The sequence below is a fragment of the Phaseolus vulgaris genome, chromosome 2, assembly GCF_051622355.1.
Source record: "Phaseolus vulgaris cultivar YP4 chromosome 2, ASM5162235v1, whole genome shotgun sequence".
NCBI lineage: Eukaryota > Viridiplantae > Streptophyta > Magnoliopsida > Fabales > Fabaceae > Phaseolus > Phaseolus vulgaris.
Genome location: NC_143499.1, coordinates 38,970,241 through 38,990,633, shown reverse-complemented (window position 1 = coordinate 38,990,633; position 20,393 = coordinate 38,970,241). Strand labels below are relative to the sequence as shown.

At 35.2% G+C, this 20,393-nt stretch overlaps 1 protein-coding gene and 1 pseudogene across 1 annotated transcript; one reads left to right on the top strand and one right to left on the bottom strand.

The window, feature by feature from the left end:
- Nucleotides 1-6,660: 6,660 nt before the first annotated feature.
- LOC137809470 (uncharacterized) lies at nucleotides 6,661-9,501 on the bottom strand (annotated as a pseudogene).
- Nucleotides 9,502-16,813: 7,312 nt separating this feature from the next.
- Nucleotides 16,814-18,583, top strand: LOC137811917 (uncharacterized). The gene has a single exon (XM_068613776.2). The coding sequence runs from the start codon at nucleotides 17,029-17,031 to the stop codon at nucleotides 18,451-18,453; it is 1,425 nt and encodes a 474-aa protein (XP_068469877.1). The 5' UTR covers nucleotides 16,814-17,028; the 3' UTR covers nucleotides 18,454-18,583.
- Nucleotides 18,584-20,393: the final 1,810 nt, after the last annotated feature.

The following is a 20,393-nucleotide window of genomic DNA, read 5'->3' as shown; positions in this document are numbered from 1 at the left end:
TCTATACAAGTTCCTTTACACAATTTCCGTTATGTCTTTGCTAGTTCATCATACTGTTTTTCATTCCTAAATAGGATACTCTGTTTTCTTACAAACGTGCTATTGTTTTCAATTTACTGCAATTAATTGGTTCACTGGAAATTTGTGAAAATTTGGATTTACATTCTTCAAAGTGTTACAAAAGCATAGAAAAAATAATTACTCAAAAATTCCAAGTACACAAAAAATGATAAATAAAATACGAAAAGTGTACAAATCTGCCGAAAAGAATACAGTAATTGGGCAGCAATTTTGAAAAATTTATTTCTCTCAATTGGCTTACTTTTTTTACCTCATTCCAGTGCCATTATTGAGCTAAGACATTGAAGTTTCTGTGGTTAATTTTTCACATTCCAGTTCACTTTCAATCATTCCAGTTAAATCTGTAAACATAGCACAGTTTGCATTTAATTTTTTTTTCCAGTAGCTGTTTTCTGTTTTCTTCAATCTACTCTAGCACTTTTCTTTAGGACTCTTTTGGTGTGCCTTCTTTATTCATTGAGTTCCTTATTTTCTTGCTTGTCTTTCATTCATATTCTTTTCCAGTTTGTCAAACTTTTCTTGCTGTCTGTTTTTGGTTTAACTTTTCTTGTTTATACATTTTCTTGCTTGTCTTTTTGTTCTTCTAAAAGTTTTGTGGAGACTTGTTCTTAAGTGAGTTGGTTTGCTGTGACATTGTTTCATTTGAAGCTCCTCCATTCCACAAGAAAGGATTGGTTGAGGACAGAATACTTTCTTGAAGTGGTTTGAGTACTTTCTTGGGCATTTTCCAGCAACCTATATCTCACTTTATTTGTCTAACAAATTTCTTTAACTGTTTGTTTCTGTTTTTTTTGTATTTTTTTATCATGGCTCATTTTTCTAGTGGAGAATCCTCCAAACCTTGCTCACCTCAAAAGGCAGCCCTTTTTGAAGACTTAAAGAATGCCAAGCAATCAAATGCTCACTATCTTGATGTGATAAGACAAATGGAGGCAAGGCTCCAAAGCTTGGAGTTAAGTCGTGAGGAAGTCCATCAAAACCGGGAGAGAAGACATCATCCTCCTCTTCGGCATTCTTCAAGGCATTCTCATTCCTCTCATGGATATTATGAAGACAATGCACGACCAAGGCACCATCACCATGAAGAGAGGCGCCAACATGTGGCTGGCCCTTATTCTCCCAATGTAAAACTTCCTAGTTTTAGTGGTGAAAGTGATCCTAATGTGTACTTAGGATGGGAGGCTAAGGTTGAGCAAATTTTTGATGTAAATGGGGTTAGAGATGAGCATAGGGTTAGATTAGCTTCTTTAGAATTTTTAGACTATGCCATGCAATGGTGGCATCAATATCTCATGGACATTGGCCTACACAAGAGGCCGCTCGTGGTCTCTTGGAACGATTTGAAAGCTTGTTTACGCGCTAGATTCGTACCCCCACACTTTAGGAAAGACCTATTGTTGAAACTCCAACGGTTTCATCAAGGCACGCTAAGTGTGGATGATTACTTTAAACAACTAGACACACTTTTAATTCGAGTTAATATGGATGAGAGTGAGGAAGCTAAGATAGCTAGGTTTGTGAGTGGCCTTCGAAGGGACATTCAAGACGTGGTAGAGTTGCAAGAATATTCTTCTTTGGAAAATGTGGTTCACCTTTCTAGTAAAATTGAAAATCAACTTGCAAGGAAAAATGCTTTCAAAAATTCTTCTAAGGATAACTACTACCACTCTTCTTGGAAAAATAAAAATAGCTCTTTCTCAAATATCCCTTCTAAGGACTCTACTTTCAAACCTAGAGAGTCTAAGCCTTCTACTTCCACTTCTAGGCCTAAATTACCACCTAAATCGTCTAGTAAGAAGTGTTTTAAATGCTTAAGCTATGGACATATTGCTTCTAATTGCCCTTCTAAGCGAACTATGTATATGCATGATGGGGTAGATGGTAGTGAGCATGAGTCCGAATCTTCTAGACATTCCTCACCTTCTAGATCCCCAAGTGAGAGTGAGAGTGAGAGCCCACATGAGGGTGACCTATTAGTAATAAGACGCATGCTTGGACAAGTTTTAAAACCTTTTGATGAAACTCAAAGAGAAAATATTTTTCATTCAAGATGTCTTATTAATGATAGGGTATGCTCTTTGATTGTGGATGGGGGGAGTTGTGCTAATGTGGCAAGCACAAGAGTGGTAGACAAACTGGGATTGCCTACCATCTCTCATGCCAAGCCCTACAAGTTACAATGGTTAAGTGAGGTGGGTGAGCTAGTGGTGAACAAGCAAGTCCTCATTACATTTTCCATTGGTAAATATAAAGATGAGGTCTTGTGTGATGTTGTTCCAATGGAAGCTACTCATATTCTTTTAGGTAGGCCATGGAAATTTGATAGAAAAGTTTTTCATGATGGCTTTACCAACAAAATTTCTTTTAACTTCCATGGGCACAAAGTCATTCTTAAGTCTCTCTCTCCAAAGGAAGTGCATGAGGACCAAGTCAAAATGAGAGAAAAGAGAGAGAAAGAAAATGATAAAAAAAGTTCCAAGAGAAGCCTTCTCATATCTACCTAACAAGTTAAAAAGGTAATAGTTACTCAAAAGCCTATTTTTTTAGCTATTCCTAGACCTATTGAATGTGAGTCGGCTAAGGATAGTCCCACATGTTTGGACAATTTGGTAAAGGAATATGAAGATGTGTTTCAAGATCCTCCTAAAGGCTTACCACCTCTAAGAGGGATTGAACACCAAATAGACTTCATACCCAGGGTTTCTTTACCAAATCGCCCTGCATATAGGACCAATCCACAAGAGGCCAAAGAAATTCAACAACAAGTTGAGGATTTATTAGCTAAGGGGTGGGTACAAGATAGCATGAGCCCATGTGCTATGCCTGTCATACTTGTCCCAAAAAAAGATGGGACATGGAGGATGTGTACGGATTGTCGCGCTATAAATAACATTACCATCAAATATAGGCATCCCATTCCTAGGTTAGATGACTTGTTGGATGAATTACATGGGTCTAAAATATTTTCCAAAATTGATCTTAAGAGTGGTTACAATCAAATTCGAATTAAACATGGTGATGAATGGAAAACCGCTTTTAAGACCAAATTTAGTTTATATGAGTGGTTGGTCATGCCTTTTGGCTTGACTAATGCTCCTAGTACCTTCATGCGACTCATGCATCATGTATTAAGAGCATTCATTGGCAAGTTTGTTGTGGTTTACTTTGATGATATTCTTATATATAGCTTGTCTTTAGAAGATCATGAGTCACATGTTAGACAAGTATTAGAAACTCTTAGGAAGGAGAAATTGTATGCTAATCATGCTAAATGTTTCTTTGCATTAGATCATATAGACTTCCTAGGGTTTGTGGTTAGTCATAAAGGGGTGCATGTAGATCAAACAAAAGTTGCAGCAATTCAACATTGGCCTACACCCACCAATGTCAATGAAGTACATAGTTTTCATGGACTTGCTAGTTTTTATAGGCGGTTTGTGAAAGACTTTAGTACAATTGCCGCACCTTTAAATGCCATAGTAAAGAAGGATGTGGTTTTTAAGTGGGGACAAGAGCAAGAAAACGCTTTTCAAACTTTGAAGGATAAATTAACTAAAGCCCCCATTCTAGCCCTTCCTAACTTTGCTAAGACATTTGAAATAGAGTGTGATGCCTCTAATATAGGCATTGGGGCCGTTCTCCTTCAAGAAGGACACCCCATAGCTTATTTTAGTGAGAAACTCAAAGGGAGTCATCTCAATTACTCCACTTATGATAAAGAACTTTATGCTCTTGTTAGAGCTTTGCAAAATTGGCAACATTATCTTTTTCCAAAGGAATTTGTGATCCATAGTGATCATGAGTCCCTTAAATATTTGAAAAGCCAAAGCAAGCTTAATAAGAGACATGTTAAGTGGGTGGAGTTTATTGAGCAATTTCCTTATGTGATCAAACATAAACAAGGTAAAATTAATGTGGTTGCCGATGCTCTTTCAAGAAGATATACCTTGTTAAATGTTTTGAATGTTCAATATTTAGGATTTGATCACATAAAGGAACTTTATCATGATGACTTAGATTTCTCTCTAATCTATCAAGAGTGTTCCAAGGGAGGTCACAAAGACTTTTTTTTTACATAATGGTTTTCTTTTCAAAGGAAAAAGACTTTGTGTTCCCCAAGGATCCATAAGACAATCTCTTGTTAGAGAGGCTCATGAGGGTGGGCTTATGGGACATTTTGGGGTAGCTAAGACTTTAGAAACATTGCATGAACATTTCTTTTGGCCTCACATGCGCAAATCCGTACATATCTTCTGTGATAAATGTATAGCATATAGGAAGGCTAAATCTAAGGTCCAACCCCATGGTTTATATACCCCTCTTCCTATCCCTACAATGCCTTGGGTTGATATTTTTATAGATTTTATCTTAGGACTTCCCAAGACATCGAAGGGTAAGGATTCCATCTTTGTGGTAGTGGCTCGTTTTTCTAAAATGGCCCATTTTATTCCATGCCACAAAGTGGATGACGCATATCACATTGCAAATCTCTTCTTCAAGGAAGTTGTTCGTTTACATGGACTTCCTAGAAGTATAGTATCCGATAGAGATTCCAAGTTCTTAAGTCACTTTTGGAGGACCTTATGGGGGAAACTTGGCACAAAACTTCTTTTTTCTACTACTTGCCACCCTCAAACTGATGGTCAAACTGAAGTGGTTAATAGAACTTTGGGTCAATTATTGCGATGCTTTATTTCCGGGAATCCAAGGGCTTGGGAGGATTTACTACCTCATGTTGAGTTTGCTTATAATAGGGTAGTAAATTCCACCACTAACCATTCTCCTTTTGAGGTTGTTTATGGGTTTAATCCCCTCACACCTCTAGATCTTCTTCCCATTCCTGTACTTGATGAGGTTCTATGCAAGGACGGTTTTGAAAAGACTTCTTTTATTAAGGAATTGCATAACAGCATCAAGTTACAAATTGAGAAGAAAGTTGGTAAGTATGCTGACACTGCCAACCAAAGGAGAAAGGCATTGATCTTTGAGCCCGACGATTGGGTTTGGCTTCATTTGAGAAATGATAGATTTCCTTCTCTAAGGAAGTCCAAACTTATGCCTCGTGGTGATGGCCCTTTCCAAGTCATCAAGAGGATTAATGATAATGCCTATGAGTTACATATGCCTACTACTTATCTTGGTAGTAATTCTTTCAATGTTACTGATCTCACTCCTTTTGCTGCAGGTTTCCCAAATTCGTGGACGAATTCTCTCCAACCCGGGGAGTATGATGGAAACCAAGTAGAGGATGCTCAAGCCCATGAAGCCCAAGCCCAACAAGGGGCCCAAGCCCAACGAATCACTAGGAGCATGGCAAGAGCTTTGGGACAAGAGTATCAAAACATGGCTCTTCTTATTTCTTTTATAGAGTAGGGGTGAGGATGTAATAAATAGGTGTGTAAGTAGTAAGGGATGCTAAGGGGAGGGTAGATAGGAGTTAGGAGGTGCCAAACTAGGAAGGAAAGTCACACTTCCTTCATGCACTAGTTCGCGCCGAATTTGAGTGTCATTTGGGGCACATTTGGCTTTGCATTTCAGCACCTTATAGGCTATAAATAAAGGTGCTGCCCTTGTACAAATCAGATTTGGAAATTAGAAGTAGAAAGACTATACTCAAATTTAGAGAGAAATTGTGAGTCTTGTTGTCTTCTTCCTTTGCCTTATCTTGTGTGCCAATGATGAGCTTCAAGTGGCGGCATTCCTTCACTTATCTTGGAACAAGGCTCCAAGTGGCGTGACTGCATTTTCCAAGTCTCAAATCCAGCAAGCTTCACTCCATAAGTGTTCTTTCTTTCATTCCTTTTCAATTTCATTCGGTAGTTTCTTAATGTTTAGTGTTTCCTTTCATTTTCACCGATTAAATTTGTGTTTTCTAACTTAGTTTTCCAATTTTGTTCGGTGCAGTAGCATTCTTTTCAATTTCTGTTCGGTTTGCATTTGTTGTTCTTCAATTCTTGTTGTTTGATTCCATTTGACAATATATGGACTTCCATATGAGCTTTGGTTTGGTGCAAAGTTGATATGAATCCAAATAGACATGATAATAAAATTGGGAATTTAGGGTTACGGAACGGAATAAATTCAAAACAGTAACAATAAAAACATGGATAAAGGAAGGCGCCACAAACAAAGTTTGATAAGCCTAAGGATGATCGCCACAAGAATTAGTGGATTCTTGATAAGATCGCAAGATACAGGGAAAAACCCTAGCAGAGAAACACTCTCTAAAATTATCAAAATATTCGTTCCTATTCTGAGGTTCAACAGTGTATAAATTACAAAGGTCTTTTCTTGTTTGTAAGAACATAAGACGAAACTACAATCCTTATATTTCAAGAAGGATCATTTGTCCCAGTGGTTAAGTTGATACTTTCCATCTGGTTATGGGTTCAAATCCTACTTGAGGCAAAAATAATAATATCCTTATATTTTTAAGGATCCCCAAACATGTTGTGCATGTAATCAACGAAGTCTTTTTAAGTTGTGGGCAATTCGACAATTGTGCCTCCAAAATATTAGCCACCTTGTGCTGTAAAGTCTCTTGGGCCTTTTTAAGCCTTCCTCTTGTCATGGGTCCGCCTAAGTCTGGAATGGCTTCGTCAAGTTCCTCCTCACTATCAGACACGTTAAAAGTGTTACTCACATTGTACTTACTTGGAAGATCAATCTTGTAGGCATTGTCATTAATCTTTTCTAACACTTGGAAAGGTCCATCCCCTCTAGGTTGGAGCTTTGATTTTCTTTGTTCAGGGAACCTTTCTTTCCTCATGTGTACCCAAACCCAATCTCCAGGCTCAAAGATTACTTTCTTTCTTCCTTTATTAACTTGTTTAGAATAACCTTCACCTTTTTCTTGAACTTGTGCTTCAACCTTTTTATGTTGCTTTCTCACACAGTCAACCTTAGCCTGTGTATCTTTATGCTTTAAAACAGAAATGTTAGGCATAGTGAACAAATCTATTGGAGTTAAAGGATTTAATCCATACAAAATTTCAAATGGATCACAATTCGATGTGTTGTCAACAACCATATTGTAAGCAAACTCAACATGATGTAAACATAATTCTTGGATAGCCGTCACCTTTTCATAATCTACATGAATTCCTTTGGCACTTACCACAAAACACAAGGATACAATTTGTTCAGTACAAGATGTGCATTTCTCAAGATTAGCATACAACTTTTCTGTTCTAAGAACATTTAAAATAGCACACAAATGTTCCTCATGTAATTCTAAACTAGTGCTATAGATCAAGATGTCATCAAAATACACCACAACAAATTTGCCCAAAAATTCTCTCAAAACATAGTTCATTAATCTCATAAAAGTGCTTGAGGCATTTGTTACCCCAAATAGCAACACACGCCAGTCATACAATCCATATTTTGTTGTAAAGACAATTTTCCATTCATTCCCATTCCTAATCCTAATTTGATGGCAACCACTTCTTAAGTCAATTTTTGAAAATATACAACCACCATACAATTCATCCATTAAATCATCTAACCTGGGAATATGGTGTTTATACTTAATGGTAATGTTATTGAGTGCTCTGCAATCTGTGCACATATTCCAATAACCATCATTTTTAGGCACCAAAATTACTGGAACAACACATGGGCTCATGGTCTCTTGTACCCATCCTTTGTTCATCAATTCTTCAACTTGAGTTTGGATTTCCTGCAAAACAGAATCAACACTAGGAAGAAAATTAATTTGGTTAGAATGGTCAGCAACCAAAGTGTTGTCTTTGCAATAAGGTAAATAAAGAGGTTTGCTAGAAAGTAGCAACTTCTTCACTTCATTCACTTTCAGTAATCCACTCATTTTTCTCTCATGTGTTTCACTCTTTTTAAGTGTTTCACTCTTGCTCTGTTTAGGTGTTTCACTCGTCTCTCTTTTCTCTTGGACTCTCTTTTCTCTCAATTTGATTTGATCCTCACACACCTCTCTAGGAGATAAGGGTTTGAGAATGATCTTCTTATTATTCTGCATGAAAGAGATTTTATTGGTGAAACCATCATGAATAGCCTTGGTGTCAAACTGCCACAGCCTCCCTAACAAAATGTGAGTTGCCTCCATTGGAACCACATCACACAAGACATTGTCATTATATTGTCCTATGGATAGGTTCACCTCCACTTGTTTACTCATTGTCATCTCTCCATCTTCACTAAGCCATTGAAGCTTGGGTGCGGTTTTGTCTCCAAATTTAATTTGGTAACTAGTCGTGAGCTAGCTACATTGGTGCAACTTCCTCCATCAACTATGAGTGAACATATTTTCCCTTGAATGGAACATCTAGTATGGAAAATATTTTCCCTTTGGGTTTGGTCCAAAGCTTGCATTTTGCTTCCCATAAGCCTTCGAATCATCAACAAATCACCCTCCAATGTATCCAACTCCACCTCTACCTCTTCCTTCTCTTCTTCACTTGAAGGTTCACTGACTATTTGTGTCTTTGATAAACTGATCAGATTCTTTTTTGTTGGACATTCTGAAGCATAATGTCCTCTTCCCAAGCATTTGAAACATTTTACCTCACTTGTTTTCCTTTTAGGTGGTGAGTTACTATATCTATGAGGTGACTTCCCACTTGAAGATGTGACTGAACTTGAGGGAACTCCTTTATCCTTCATCGCCTTATCCTTCCAATTGAAATTTTTATTATTGTTAGAACTCCTCATGATTCCCTTCCTCTTGAGTTGTTGTTCTACTTGGTTAGCCTTGTGCAACAACTCTTTCATGTCAACATACTCTTGCAGCTTCACAACATCCCTAATATCACAATTCAATCCATTCAAAAATCTTCCCATGATTGCTTCATTTTCTTCATTCTTTCCAGCTCTAAGCATGGTCACCTCCATCTCTTTAAAGTACTCTTCCACACTTTTATTTCCTTGAGTCATTCTCTGGAGTTTGAGTTGCAACTCCCTATTGTAGCTTGCTGGAATATATCTCTTCCTCATAATCCTTTTCATTTCTGTCCAAGATTCTACCATGGGTTCTTCATATCTAGTTTTGTCCCTTTGGTATTTATTCCACCAAGTTAAAGCATAAGCTGAAAATTTAGCTGCTGCCAACTTCATCTTCTGCTCCTCATTGTACTCATTGCAAGCAAACACATGCTCCACTTTAATTTCCCATTCCAAGTAAGCATCAGGATCACTTTTCCCATTGAATGTGGGAATATTTAATTTTATTCCATCAATTCTCAGAGTTCTTTGTTCTCCATCATTTTCTCTTCTCCTCCTCCTATCTCCTCCTCTATTTTCTGGATTTACTTGTTGTGCTTGCTCCATTTGATCCAACCTCTCATGGAGTCCATCACTTTGTTGTTTCATTATCCTTTCCAGGTGTTGTGTTAAGGCTTGCATATGTAGTTGAGACAGTCCACTATCTGACGGTTCCCCTGCCATGCTCAAGTAAACAGATTACAAATAACAATAAGTTTGGGCCTCACACCACTTTCTCACGTGTTTACACTCAACACTCGTGTTTCACACAATAAAGCTTTTTTTTCTAATGATCACACTGCCTTTTACCACTCTTTCTCTACTTAAGGTTCTTACAAGAACCAAGCAATCAATGCATAATCACTTTCAAAAGTAGCAATCATAATTAATTAAAAATAATAGTAAAGAACAAAATAGTGAAGAACAATTTCACTATCAACAAACAAGCAAGACAATTAAAAAAAACAGCAAGCAAAAACAATATATAGAGAAAATAAAATATGTAGACAGGACACTTTTAGAACTTTTAACAAACACCAAGTATGCACTGAATAAGAACTATTTTTTTTTCTGTTTTCCTCTTGTTTTTTTTTTCTATTTCTGTTTTCCTCTTCTTCTTCCTTTTTTTTTCTCTTCTTTTCTTTTTTTTCTATTTCTTCTTTTTTTTTCTTTCTGTTTCTGTTTTTTTTTTAAAATAACAAAATAAAAAAAATGAACAGTGTCGTGAACAGTACCGTGAACAGTAATGAGGGGAAATTTTTTTTTCAGGATGCACAATTATATTATGACTCAAACCTTTGCTCTGAATACCAACTGATATGAATCCAAATAGACATGACAATAAAATTGGGAATTTAGGGTTACAGAACGGAATAAATTCAAAACAGTAACAATAAAAACCTGGATAAAGGAAGACGCCACAAACAAAGTTTGATAAGCCTAAGGATGATCGCCACAAGAATTAGTGGATTCTTGATAAGATCACAAGATACAGGGAAAAACCCTAGCAGAGAAACACTCTCTAAAATTATCAAAATATTCGTTCCTATTCTGAGGTTCAACAGTGTATAAATTACAAAGGTCTTTTCTTGTTTGTAAGAACATAAGACAAAACTACAATCCTTATATTTCAAGAAGGATCATTTGTCCCAGTGGTTAAGTTGATACTTTCCATCTCCTCCTCACTATGCCCTTTGGTTTGGATGTCCTCATCAAAAGTCTTGGTGAGTTCTTGAATTAGAACATTGATCCAATTCTAAGTAAAGTGCCACTTCATGACCAACTCAAGTTGCTCCTAAGAATGTCAAAGAATCATGTATTCTTGTTATTGCATTCACATCAGTTAGGGTGGAGATTCCTTTACCTATAACTTCTTCTTAAGTTGTTGTTCCTACAGTTGTTGAAACATTTGACAACATACAAGAACAACAAATAAATGATGAAACACCTCAAAATGAAGTTGTCACCAATGAACCTGTAACAAATGAACCATATGGGGCAGTATTGAGAAGATCTGAAAGGCAGAGAAGACCTGTTATTTCTAATGATTATGTGGTTTATTTACAAGAGTCAGATTTTGACTTAGGTATTGATGAAGATCCAGTTTCATTTTCACAAGCCATGAAAAGCAATAATTCTATTAAATGGTTAGATGCCATGAAAGAAGAGTTGAAATCAATGGATCATAATGAAGTTTGGGACCTTGTGGAATTTCCTAAAGGATGTAAAAGAGTTGGGTGTAAGTGGGTCTTTAAGACCAAGCGTGACTCTAAGGGCAATGTTGAAAAACACAAGGCTAGACTTGTTGCTAAAGGTTTCACTCAGATAGATGGTGTTAATTACAAAGAGACCTTTTCTCTAGTTTCTAAAAAGGATTCATTTAGAATTATCATGGCATTGGTAGCTCAGTATGATTTAGAGCTTCATCAAATGGATGTGAAAACTGCTTTTCTGAATGGGAATTTAGAGGAAGAAGTCTATATGGATCAACCTGAAGGTTTTGCAATTAAAGAAAAGGAACACATGGTGTGTAAGCTTAAGAAGTCAATATATGGACTTAAACAAGCTTCCCGACAATTGTATCTTAAGTTTAATGATACTATCACTTCCTTTGGATTTACGGAAAACATTGTTGATCGATGTATATATCTAAAGGTCAGTGGGAGCAGGTTTATAATTCTAATTTTGTATGTTGATGATATTTTGCTTGCTACTAATGATCTTGGCTTATTACATGAGACCAAGAAATTTCTCTCAAAGAACTTTGAAATGAAAGATATGGGCGAGGCATCCTATGTGATTGGAATTGAAATTATTCGTGACAGATCACAAGGATTATTAGGTTTGTCTCAGAAAGCATATATTAATAAAGTTCTAGAGAGATTTAAGATGGAAAAATGCTCTGCAAGTGTCGTTCCAATTCAGAAAGGGGATAAGTTTAGTCTTATGCAATGTCCAAATAATGAGTTGGAACGCAAAGAAATGGAACAGATTCCTTATGCATCTGTCGTTGGCAGCTTGATGTATGCTCAAACTTGTACCAGACTAGATATCAGTTTTGCTGTTGGAATGTTGGGCAGGTATCAAGGTAATCCAGGATTAGATCATTGGAAAGCTGCAAAGAAAGTATTGAGATATTTTCAAGGAACAAAAAATTACATGCTCACTTATAGGAGATCCAATCACCTTGAGGTGATAGGATATTCAGATTCAGATTATGTTGGATGTGGGGATACAAGAAAATCTACATTTGGCTATTTGTTTCTTTTAGCTGAAGGAGCAATCTCATGGAAGAGTGCGAAGCAATCTGTCATTGCTGCATCCACTATGGAGGCTGAGTTTGTGGCATGTTTTGAGGCCACTGTTCAAGGATTATGGCTGCGAAACTTTATTTCAGGACTTGGAATTGTCGATAATATTGCCAAGCCGCTGAAAATTTATTGTGATAATATCGCAGCAGTCTTCTTTTCTAAAAATGACAAGTATTCAAAGGGTGCTAAACACATGGAATTGAAATACCTTGCCGTTAAAGAAGTTCAGAAACAAAGGGTGTCAATTGAACACATTAGCACCAATCTTATGGTTGCAGATCCTTTGACAAAAGGTCTACCACCAAAGACATTTAATGAGCATGTTGAAAGAATGGGTGTATCTAAAAACCCTTATTGACATTATGATAAAGTATTATGTTCATTATGAATTGACACTCTGAGCTCATTAGATTATTGTTTCTGATATTTAATGCATCCTGTTTATTTAATTAGTTGTTGTATATACATAATGAGTTATGTTGATATAACATGATTTGTCTTTGACTAAGACATTATTATTGGACCATCATGAGCCTTTCATTTATAGGTCATATTAAGTAGAAAACTAATATTGTAGTACTTAGAAGGAATTATGTTGATCTAATGACATAAAACCGCTAAGACTCATATTAGCCTATACTCAATGATGATATAATGATATAACCAATGCTTAAGATATTTCAACCTTATATTTATGGTTTATTTTCAATTAACGTAGTTCTGCCACATTGGCGAATGGGAGAATGTAAAATATGCATATATGTCCTACGTGGCATATATCTGATTTAAAATAAATAAATAAATAAATCATAAAGTTGAAAAGTAGTTACTTTTGAAATTTGAAAGGTAGTTACTTTTCAAATTTGAAATTTGAAAATGTATTTTGAAAGGGATGTGCTTATTATGGTTTTTTAAGAGAAAGAAATTGGTCCTCCTTCTACCAAGTACGTGAGACATTTTCCTCTCCATCAGAAAGTCTTGTAAAAGTGAGAAAAGGGTCAAGAAGGAGAAAACCAGTTTTGTGATCATCTTTTATCAACATATTGAAGAACAAATCTTTACGGATCAAGGTACGCATATTTATGTTAATGATATTGTGAGAATCATATAGTTCTAAGATCAAACAGATTAAAGAAAATTTCTTACATGACTTTCTTTCAAAATCTATAGATATTTATAAGAAAATATGAAAAAGTGTTCTGATATTTAGTTTAAGAATAATATGGAAAAGTGTTCTGATATTTAGTTTAAAAATAATATTTACATCAGATTCAATAAAGATGAAAAGTGAGTGATAAGTTCTCGTATTGATCACCACGTACTATATTGATAATAAGATTAAATTTGGAAATACACTTTCTTTAAAAAAAACATGATATTTCAATCAAATATCATCTTTTTATTAATTATTAGTTTTTCATAAAACTAGAATCCTTGCAAACACTACTAATAATTGATTAATAACAATTGATGTGTTATTGAGACATCTGATGAAAACTCTTCCTCACATGGTTGAATGTACAAAACAATAATATTTGCACAATCATAAAAAAACATCTCTATTTTTTTTTCCTTCTTCTTTATTGGTCACTTATTTTTTGTTATTTTTTTTCTTCTATACTTTTTTCTTGAACTTATTTTTCTCTAAACTCATTATCTTTAATTTCTTTTTCTTTAACTTCTTTCTTTTTAATTTCTTTATTAATTTATTTTTCTCTTAACTCCTTCTGTTTAATTTCTTCATTAATTTTCTTTTATCCTAGATATTTATTTGTCTTTTTCTCCATCTCTCCCTCTTATCATAATTACAATGTATCTTTTCCCGTCTTCATTAAACATCTTCTCTTAATCCCAGTACCTTTGCTCTTTCTTTATTCTCTCCTCGTAACTCTTTTTCAATTTCCTTTTCATTTGTGAAACAAAATCATCAACAAAGAATTTGTGAGATGCATTGAATCGAGGAACACTTTAGGCACTAGTCATAAGTTCAAAAAATGAAAAAAAAAATTTGAAAGTAAACAAAAATTCATTGAATTATAAGTCATGACATTGGTCGTCTTGATAAGATAATATTTGAGTTTTACTCATAACTCCATAAAATATTCTTAAAGAAAAAACTCAATTTTCTTTCAAAAATCATATATCCTCCATTATATTACAAATGCATCCTTTTATAAGACGAATTAGGTAAAAATCCTCTAGATTCTTCATTAATTTCCACTAAGTAATCTTTAATATCCACTAGTAATTAACTCTTACTAGTGCTACCTTTAATTCTCTCCATATGCATAATTATTTCCCGATAGGAGAAAATGAATGATTCACTTTGAAGTTTATTTAATCTTCTATTTGACCATTGAACCTCTTATTTAAAAATATAATAAAAAATATAAAGAAAATCCAAAATTATATTGATCCCCTGAAGATCATATCACCCCCTCTTACAAAATCATCAATGATTCTATTAAAATCGCTGAAAACAAGGGTTTATGGATATCATTGTTAGCTCTTGTTTTATCTATACAAGAAGATTTGTCGCTTTATCTATTATTAATATTGGTTTTACACCTCTTGTACATATCTATATGTACTCCTAATTACTTATTTGATCTAGTGACGAGACATGGAGTTAGTTTAAACTTATAAATAATCATGTCATTTATCATATGGTTGAAAATGTTGGTTATCATTCTTAATTTGTGGGACATCATTCCGTATGAATTAGTTGTTCTTTGAATCATTAATTTAAGGATTATTACTAGATGAAGAATAAGACATTTACTTCTTTTCTTTAGTTCGTTTCATAAACATGAATTATTTAGCCATCTCAAATGTATCAAGTTTCCTCCTTCTTTGTATTAACAATTCCCTAAATGGGCTAACACCAAGTTCTTTAATGAATGCGTCAACTAAAACCTTGTTACATTGCATAAACTTATCATGCACTCTGGTAAAGACTCTTTTAACATTTTTTCTTATAAAAAATTTTTTTTGGAGGTTCAAGTTTATTAGTTGCAAATTTAGCAAAAAAATACTTCTAGAGAAATCTGTTAATATATTTAATTTTCTATTTTAAATTATTGGGCTTTGTTTGTTTGACCCAATTTTCTTTTTTCTGTTTCAGCTAGGTCTTAATCTTTTTCTTATATATACACCATGTATTTTACTCTCTAATAAATAAGTGAATAAAAGTTTCTTTTATATTTATTTTTCTCTACAATTAGGGTTCATCAAAACCTCTCTTTCTTCATTACGATTACGTGCGATTACGTACGCTACATTAAAGCATCACATCAGACAAAGAATATTCATCTTCATTTACTGTAATATGGTATCAGATCTATTCCGAGCCTATCTTAGTGAGTATTTGTTGGGCCTATCGTGCCACCCGCTATCGGGCCGCTATCGGACCACCCAAAATATATAGTCCTACGCACGAGTTGGCAGTCTCGGCGTGAGGGGGTGTGTTGGAGATCCCACATCGACTAGAGATTAGAGCCTTTCATTGTATATAAGTGGGTGCAAACCTCAACCCTATGAGCCGGCTTTATGGGGTTGAGTTAGGCTTAAAGTCCACTTCGTAATAAAATCTTTAAAAAAAAAAATAAAGTCATCAAGTAAGTTTTTGACTCAATCAAAACAGTTACAACAAGTGTTTCTAAAAACATCTTAATTTGAATAACATTAGAGTCACCACTAATCAATATTTGGGTATGAAACATTGAAAATTTTAATATTGAGACTGCTAAACAATCCTATTGTTCACATTACATATGGATCAAAATTATTTCATTGGTAACTTTTATCGAGAAAGATTAAAAATCTTTATTTAATTTGACATCTATCTTTTCTAAGGATGACAAATTATATTTTGAAAATTTTTGTGGCATCTATCTTTTCTAAGGATGACAATTTTATTTGTGGCATAATAAACACCAAAATGTTTAACTGAAAATATCTATACTCAAAATTCATGGTTTATTTTCTTGGCTTGTTGATTTTGTTTTTTATACCCTCCGCTGCACTTTGGGATTAAAATCATTATGTGGTTTCTCGTACTCTTTAAGCTTTAATTATGATACTCGTGTTTTCTAGGTAGCTATCTCCTGTGATTTATATTTATTAGTTAATCGTTAGACAATTAGATTAATTATAAAAATATCAGAAGAAAAGACTATAGTGAAAGGTAAAGAAATCAACCTGATACGATTAAGCGATTAGAGTTAGATTATAAATAGATCCAAAAGATGTTTATTGCTTTTCTTTTATAGATTTCCTTCCTATTTTTTTTTAATTTTATCAAATCATTTATTCATTAGTACATAAATGACTGAATCTTTATTTTAAAATACTCAGTAATTTAATTATAAGAAAAAAAAAAGCTATGGACTTATTGGATTCATTACACAGCAATAAAAAAGGAATATTTTGTGTGGAAGTGATATGGTATTTGGGTTTAGTAGGTTCTTACACGTTCTTAGGTGAAGTAAAGAGTGAGTATGATGTGATGAAGTGAGTATTATGGAGGCAGTGGCATGCGAGAGAGGTAAGAAGTGGGAAATGGAGGAAGAAAATGTTGGTGTAAAACACGTGAAAAGAAAAACAAAAACATGAGTCTCTTCTGGCCTCTCGCGCACTCCTTCAATCAGTACGATGTGGGTCCCACCGGTAAGCCAAATGTTACTGTCACCATGACAAACACGCACCCAACCTTGTTTCCAGCCACGTGACACAACAAAACAATTAGTAGCATCCAAAACTCCACGCACCCAGAAATTAAACCCCAAAAATATAAATTAAAAAACCCTAACAAATCCCTACTTATTTATTTCTCTCTCTCTCTCTCTCTCTCTCTCTCTCTCTCTCTCTTTCCCTTTCTCATTTTCCATCTCACACAACAATGGAGAACTACCAGTATCCGTCCTACCCTGACTCCGGCGACTCCTCGCCGCGCTCCAGGGAGATCGACTTCGAGAACCCGCCGCCGTGGGACGACCAGCAGACTCAGAACTACAAGGCCAAGTTCATGTGCAGTTACGGCGGCAAGATCCAGCCCCGAACCCACGACAATCAGCTCTCCTACGTCGGCGGCGACACCAAGATCCTCGCCGTCGACCGCGCCATCAAGTTCCCCGCCTTCCTTTCCAAGCTTTCCTCGCTCTGCGGCGCCACGCCGCAAGACCTCACCTTCAAGTATCAACTCCCCGGCGAGGATCTCGACGCCCTAATCTCCGTCACCAACGACGACGACCTGGAACACATGATGCACGAGTACGACCGTCTATATCGCCCTAACGCTAAACCCGTCAGGATGAGACTCTTCCTCTTCACGCTTTCCTCAAACCCTAATTCCTCTTTCTCCTCGGATCGCGATCGCTTCGTAGATGCTCTTAACTCTGCTCCAATTCCTCCGCAACCCGACCCCATCAAAACCCCACCCGTTACTCCTTCTAATGTCGATTACCTCTTTGGTCTTGACAAGGCCGTTGTTCCTCCCACTCTCCCTCCTTCCTTCGCCGCCGTTAAGTTTCACGATCCCGCACCGGAGCCTGTTGCGCCGCAGCCGGAGTATCAGGTCCGCGGTGGAATCTCCGTTTCTGATCGCGTCGTCGGATCGGATCAGAGTGCGAACTCGATCGAGATTCAGAGGCAGTTGCAGCAGGAGATGCAGCGTTTGCAGGTAGCGGAGAATGAATATCGAAGGAGGAGTGAGGATGGTTTCGCCGGTGGCTATGCCGCTGCGGGAGGGGATTATTACATGCAGAAGATGCCGGAGAAGGCTCCGCCGGTTAATGCGCCCCATCCCGCCGGGTACTGGCCGGAGAAACAGTTTTCTGGCGAGGGCTTTCAGACGACGGTCACGACGGCTCCCGGAGGTGCTGATCAGCAGGTTTATGTTATCCCAGCGCCGGGAACGTTCTATCACGCGCCGGTGGTGAGGCCTCCGGCGGCGCAGGGCTACTACGCGGTGCAGAGAATGGGGTCTGACGGTTTCCGTGAGCAGGCGGTCTACGGCGGCGTGTCTCAGCAGAAGACTGCGTTTTCGTCGGCGGGGCCGGCGCAGCCGGTTAAGCCTTCGGGGTATGCTGAGGGATACGGCGTTGTGAGGCCTGGTGGGGTGCCGGATAATGCGGCGTACACGCAATTGGCGTATGATAGTGCGAGTGGGAGGCAGGTTTACTATACTGCGCAGGGAGGGGTGGTGGGTGTTCCGCCGCAGTACCAAGGGGTTCAGCCGGTGGTGGGATCGGATGTTAGGCCCGTTGGGGTTTCGGTGGGCCAGGATGTTAAGGTGGTTAACAAGGTTAACCAAGGTTCTGTGTGACTATAGATTAAGATTGTGATTATGTTAATTTTGAAGTAATACACTAAATATGTTTTTTCTTATGGTTATATATATATATATATGATACGAATATTGTTGGCTAATAATTTATGGATGAGGTTTAAATTTCTTTGGATCTGTCTCCTAATTTTGAATTTTCTGCCCCTCTGATTATAGGATACTCCTTAAATTTGAATTTATCAATGCTTATTATTCAATTTTGTATTATTCAATGTAGTAGAAACACAATTTGTGGAGGGACACTAATCTGGGTTTGTTTGGGAGTTCGTCATTTTGCCATTCTGGGTTTGGTTGAAGTTTCTCAAAAATAAATTTTTGTTTGTTTGTATGATTTTAGCTTGAGAGTTAATAGGACTGAACTGAACTCACATGGTTACAAGATTTTCAAAACTCGAATCATCAATGAATTAATGTTGTTTTTCCTCCGTAGACATGCTTGATTCTAATCTAGCTTAGAATATTAAACACATGCATTTTAGAATATTTGTTTAATTTATTATTTTACCTATGACTCATCAATACACCATCTCCAAAAATATATCATAATATCTTATAAAATATAACAAATTCATTAACTTTTTTTTTTATCTTATATTATCTTTAATTTAATTATCACAATCTAAATGTGTATATATATATATATATATATATATGACTCATTATTCAACAAAGAATCTGGCTTCTGAATATGGGAAGACCGAGCTCATTCTCATCATTCTAATAGTTTAGTAATTAAAATAAAAAATATTTCTCTTAATCCTTTAAGAAGTCTTTTAAATAAAAAATTATGAGAGATTTTGAGTTTCAAAACACAAAATATTTTTGAAGAATATAGTGAATAATCAATGATATCATTTTATCATAGAATAACCTTAATGATGCTATTCTAGCAAATTTGAAAGGTTTAAGACTCAGGTGGAATGTGATTATTAACCTTAGTAATATTATATCCAAATATTAATTTTGTATGAGATGTGAAAAAAAAATTATAATAATAAAAATGATTTTAATAAATATAAACTATTATTTTTTAATTTCTTGAGTGAAGATATGTTTCAATATGTTTAATAATAAAAATTATTATTTAAAAGTTAAAGTAAGATAATTTAAATATACATTTATTCTTAACTCTGATAATTTTTAAAAAGAAAATTGTAGTTTCGACTTTTATATATAAAGAATATCTCAAATATAATAATTGAATGTTTTTTTTAATATTAATATTATGTGAAAATGAAAAATGAAAAAGTAGTTTAAAAGATGAAGTATCATCTCTTTTATCATTTGATTGATAGGGTTTATTTAAGTATTGAGAAACTAATTTAAATTTAGTAGTAGTTAATTTAAATACTAATTTATAAATGATTTTATAATATTTTATTAATAATAAAAATTATATTAAATATTAATATTTATTAATATTTTTTTAGTGTCTAAATTAATATTTAATTTAATGATTAATTATTTTTTATTTAAATTTAATTATTATTTAATAATTTTATTATAGTGTACATTTGACATTCACGTATTTCACGTATTGAGCTATATTGTTTTTCCTTTTCCTATCTTCTTTCATTCATCAATGTCCTTTATTTTCTATCTCCTCTGTCGATTCTTTCATTTTCTTTAGATCTCTCAATAAACACATGTTTATTGTTTTCGATCCCTTCATTCTCTCTCTATTGTAATTTTCATTTTCCTTTTTGGATCCCCAATAAATAATTGATCGTTTTTTTTAACTTTTGAATTGTTTCTTTCTTTTAGGTTTTATGTTTAGTTGTTGTTGAAATTTGAAAATGTCCAAAATTAGGACAAGTTAAAATTCCTTTGATGCCAATTTGGAGGAAGTTCATTTCCAATACCTAGAAGGAAAAAGATAAATGTTGAGTGGGAAATATAAGGTGTAGATATTTTGGATA

Bases quoted from the DNA above. Each gene is read 5' to 3' on its own strand.
- LOC137811917 (XM_068613776.2), top strand. From the start codon at position 17,029: ATGGAGAACTACCAGTATCCGTCCTACCCTGACTCCGGCGACTCCTCG.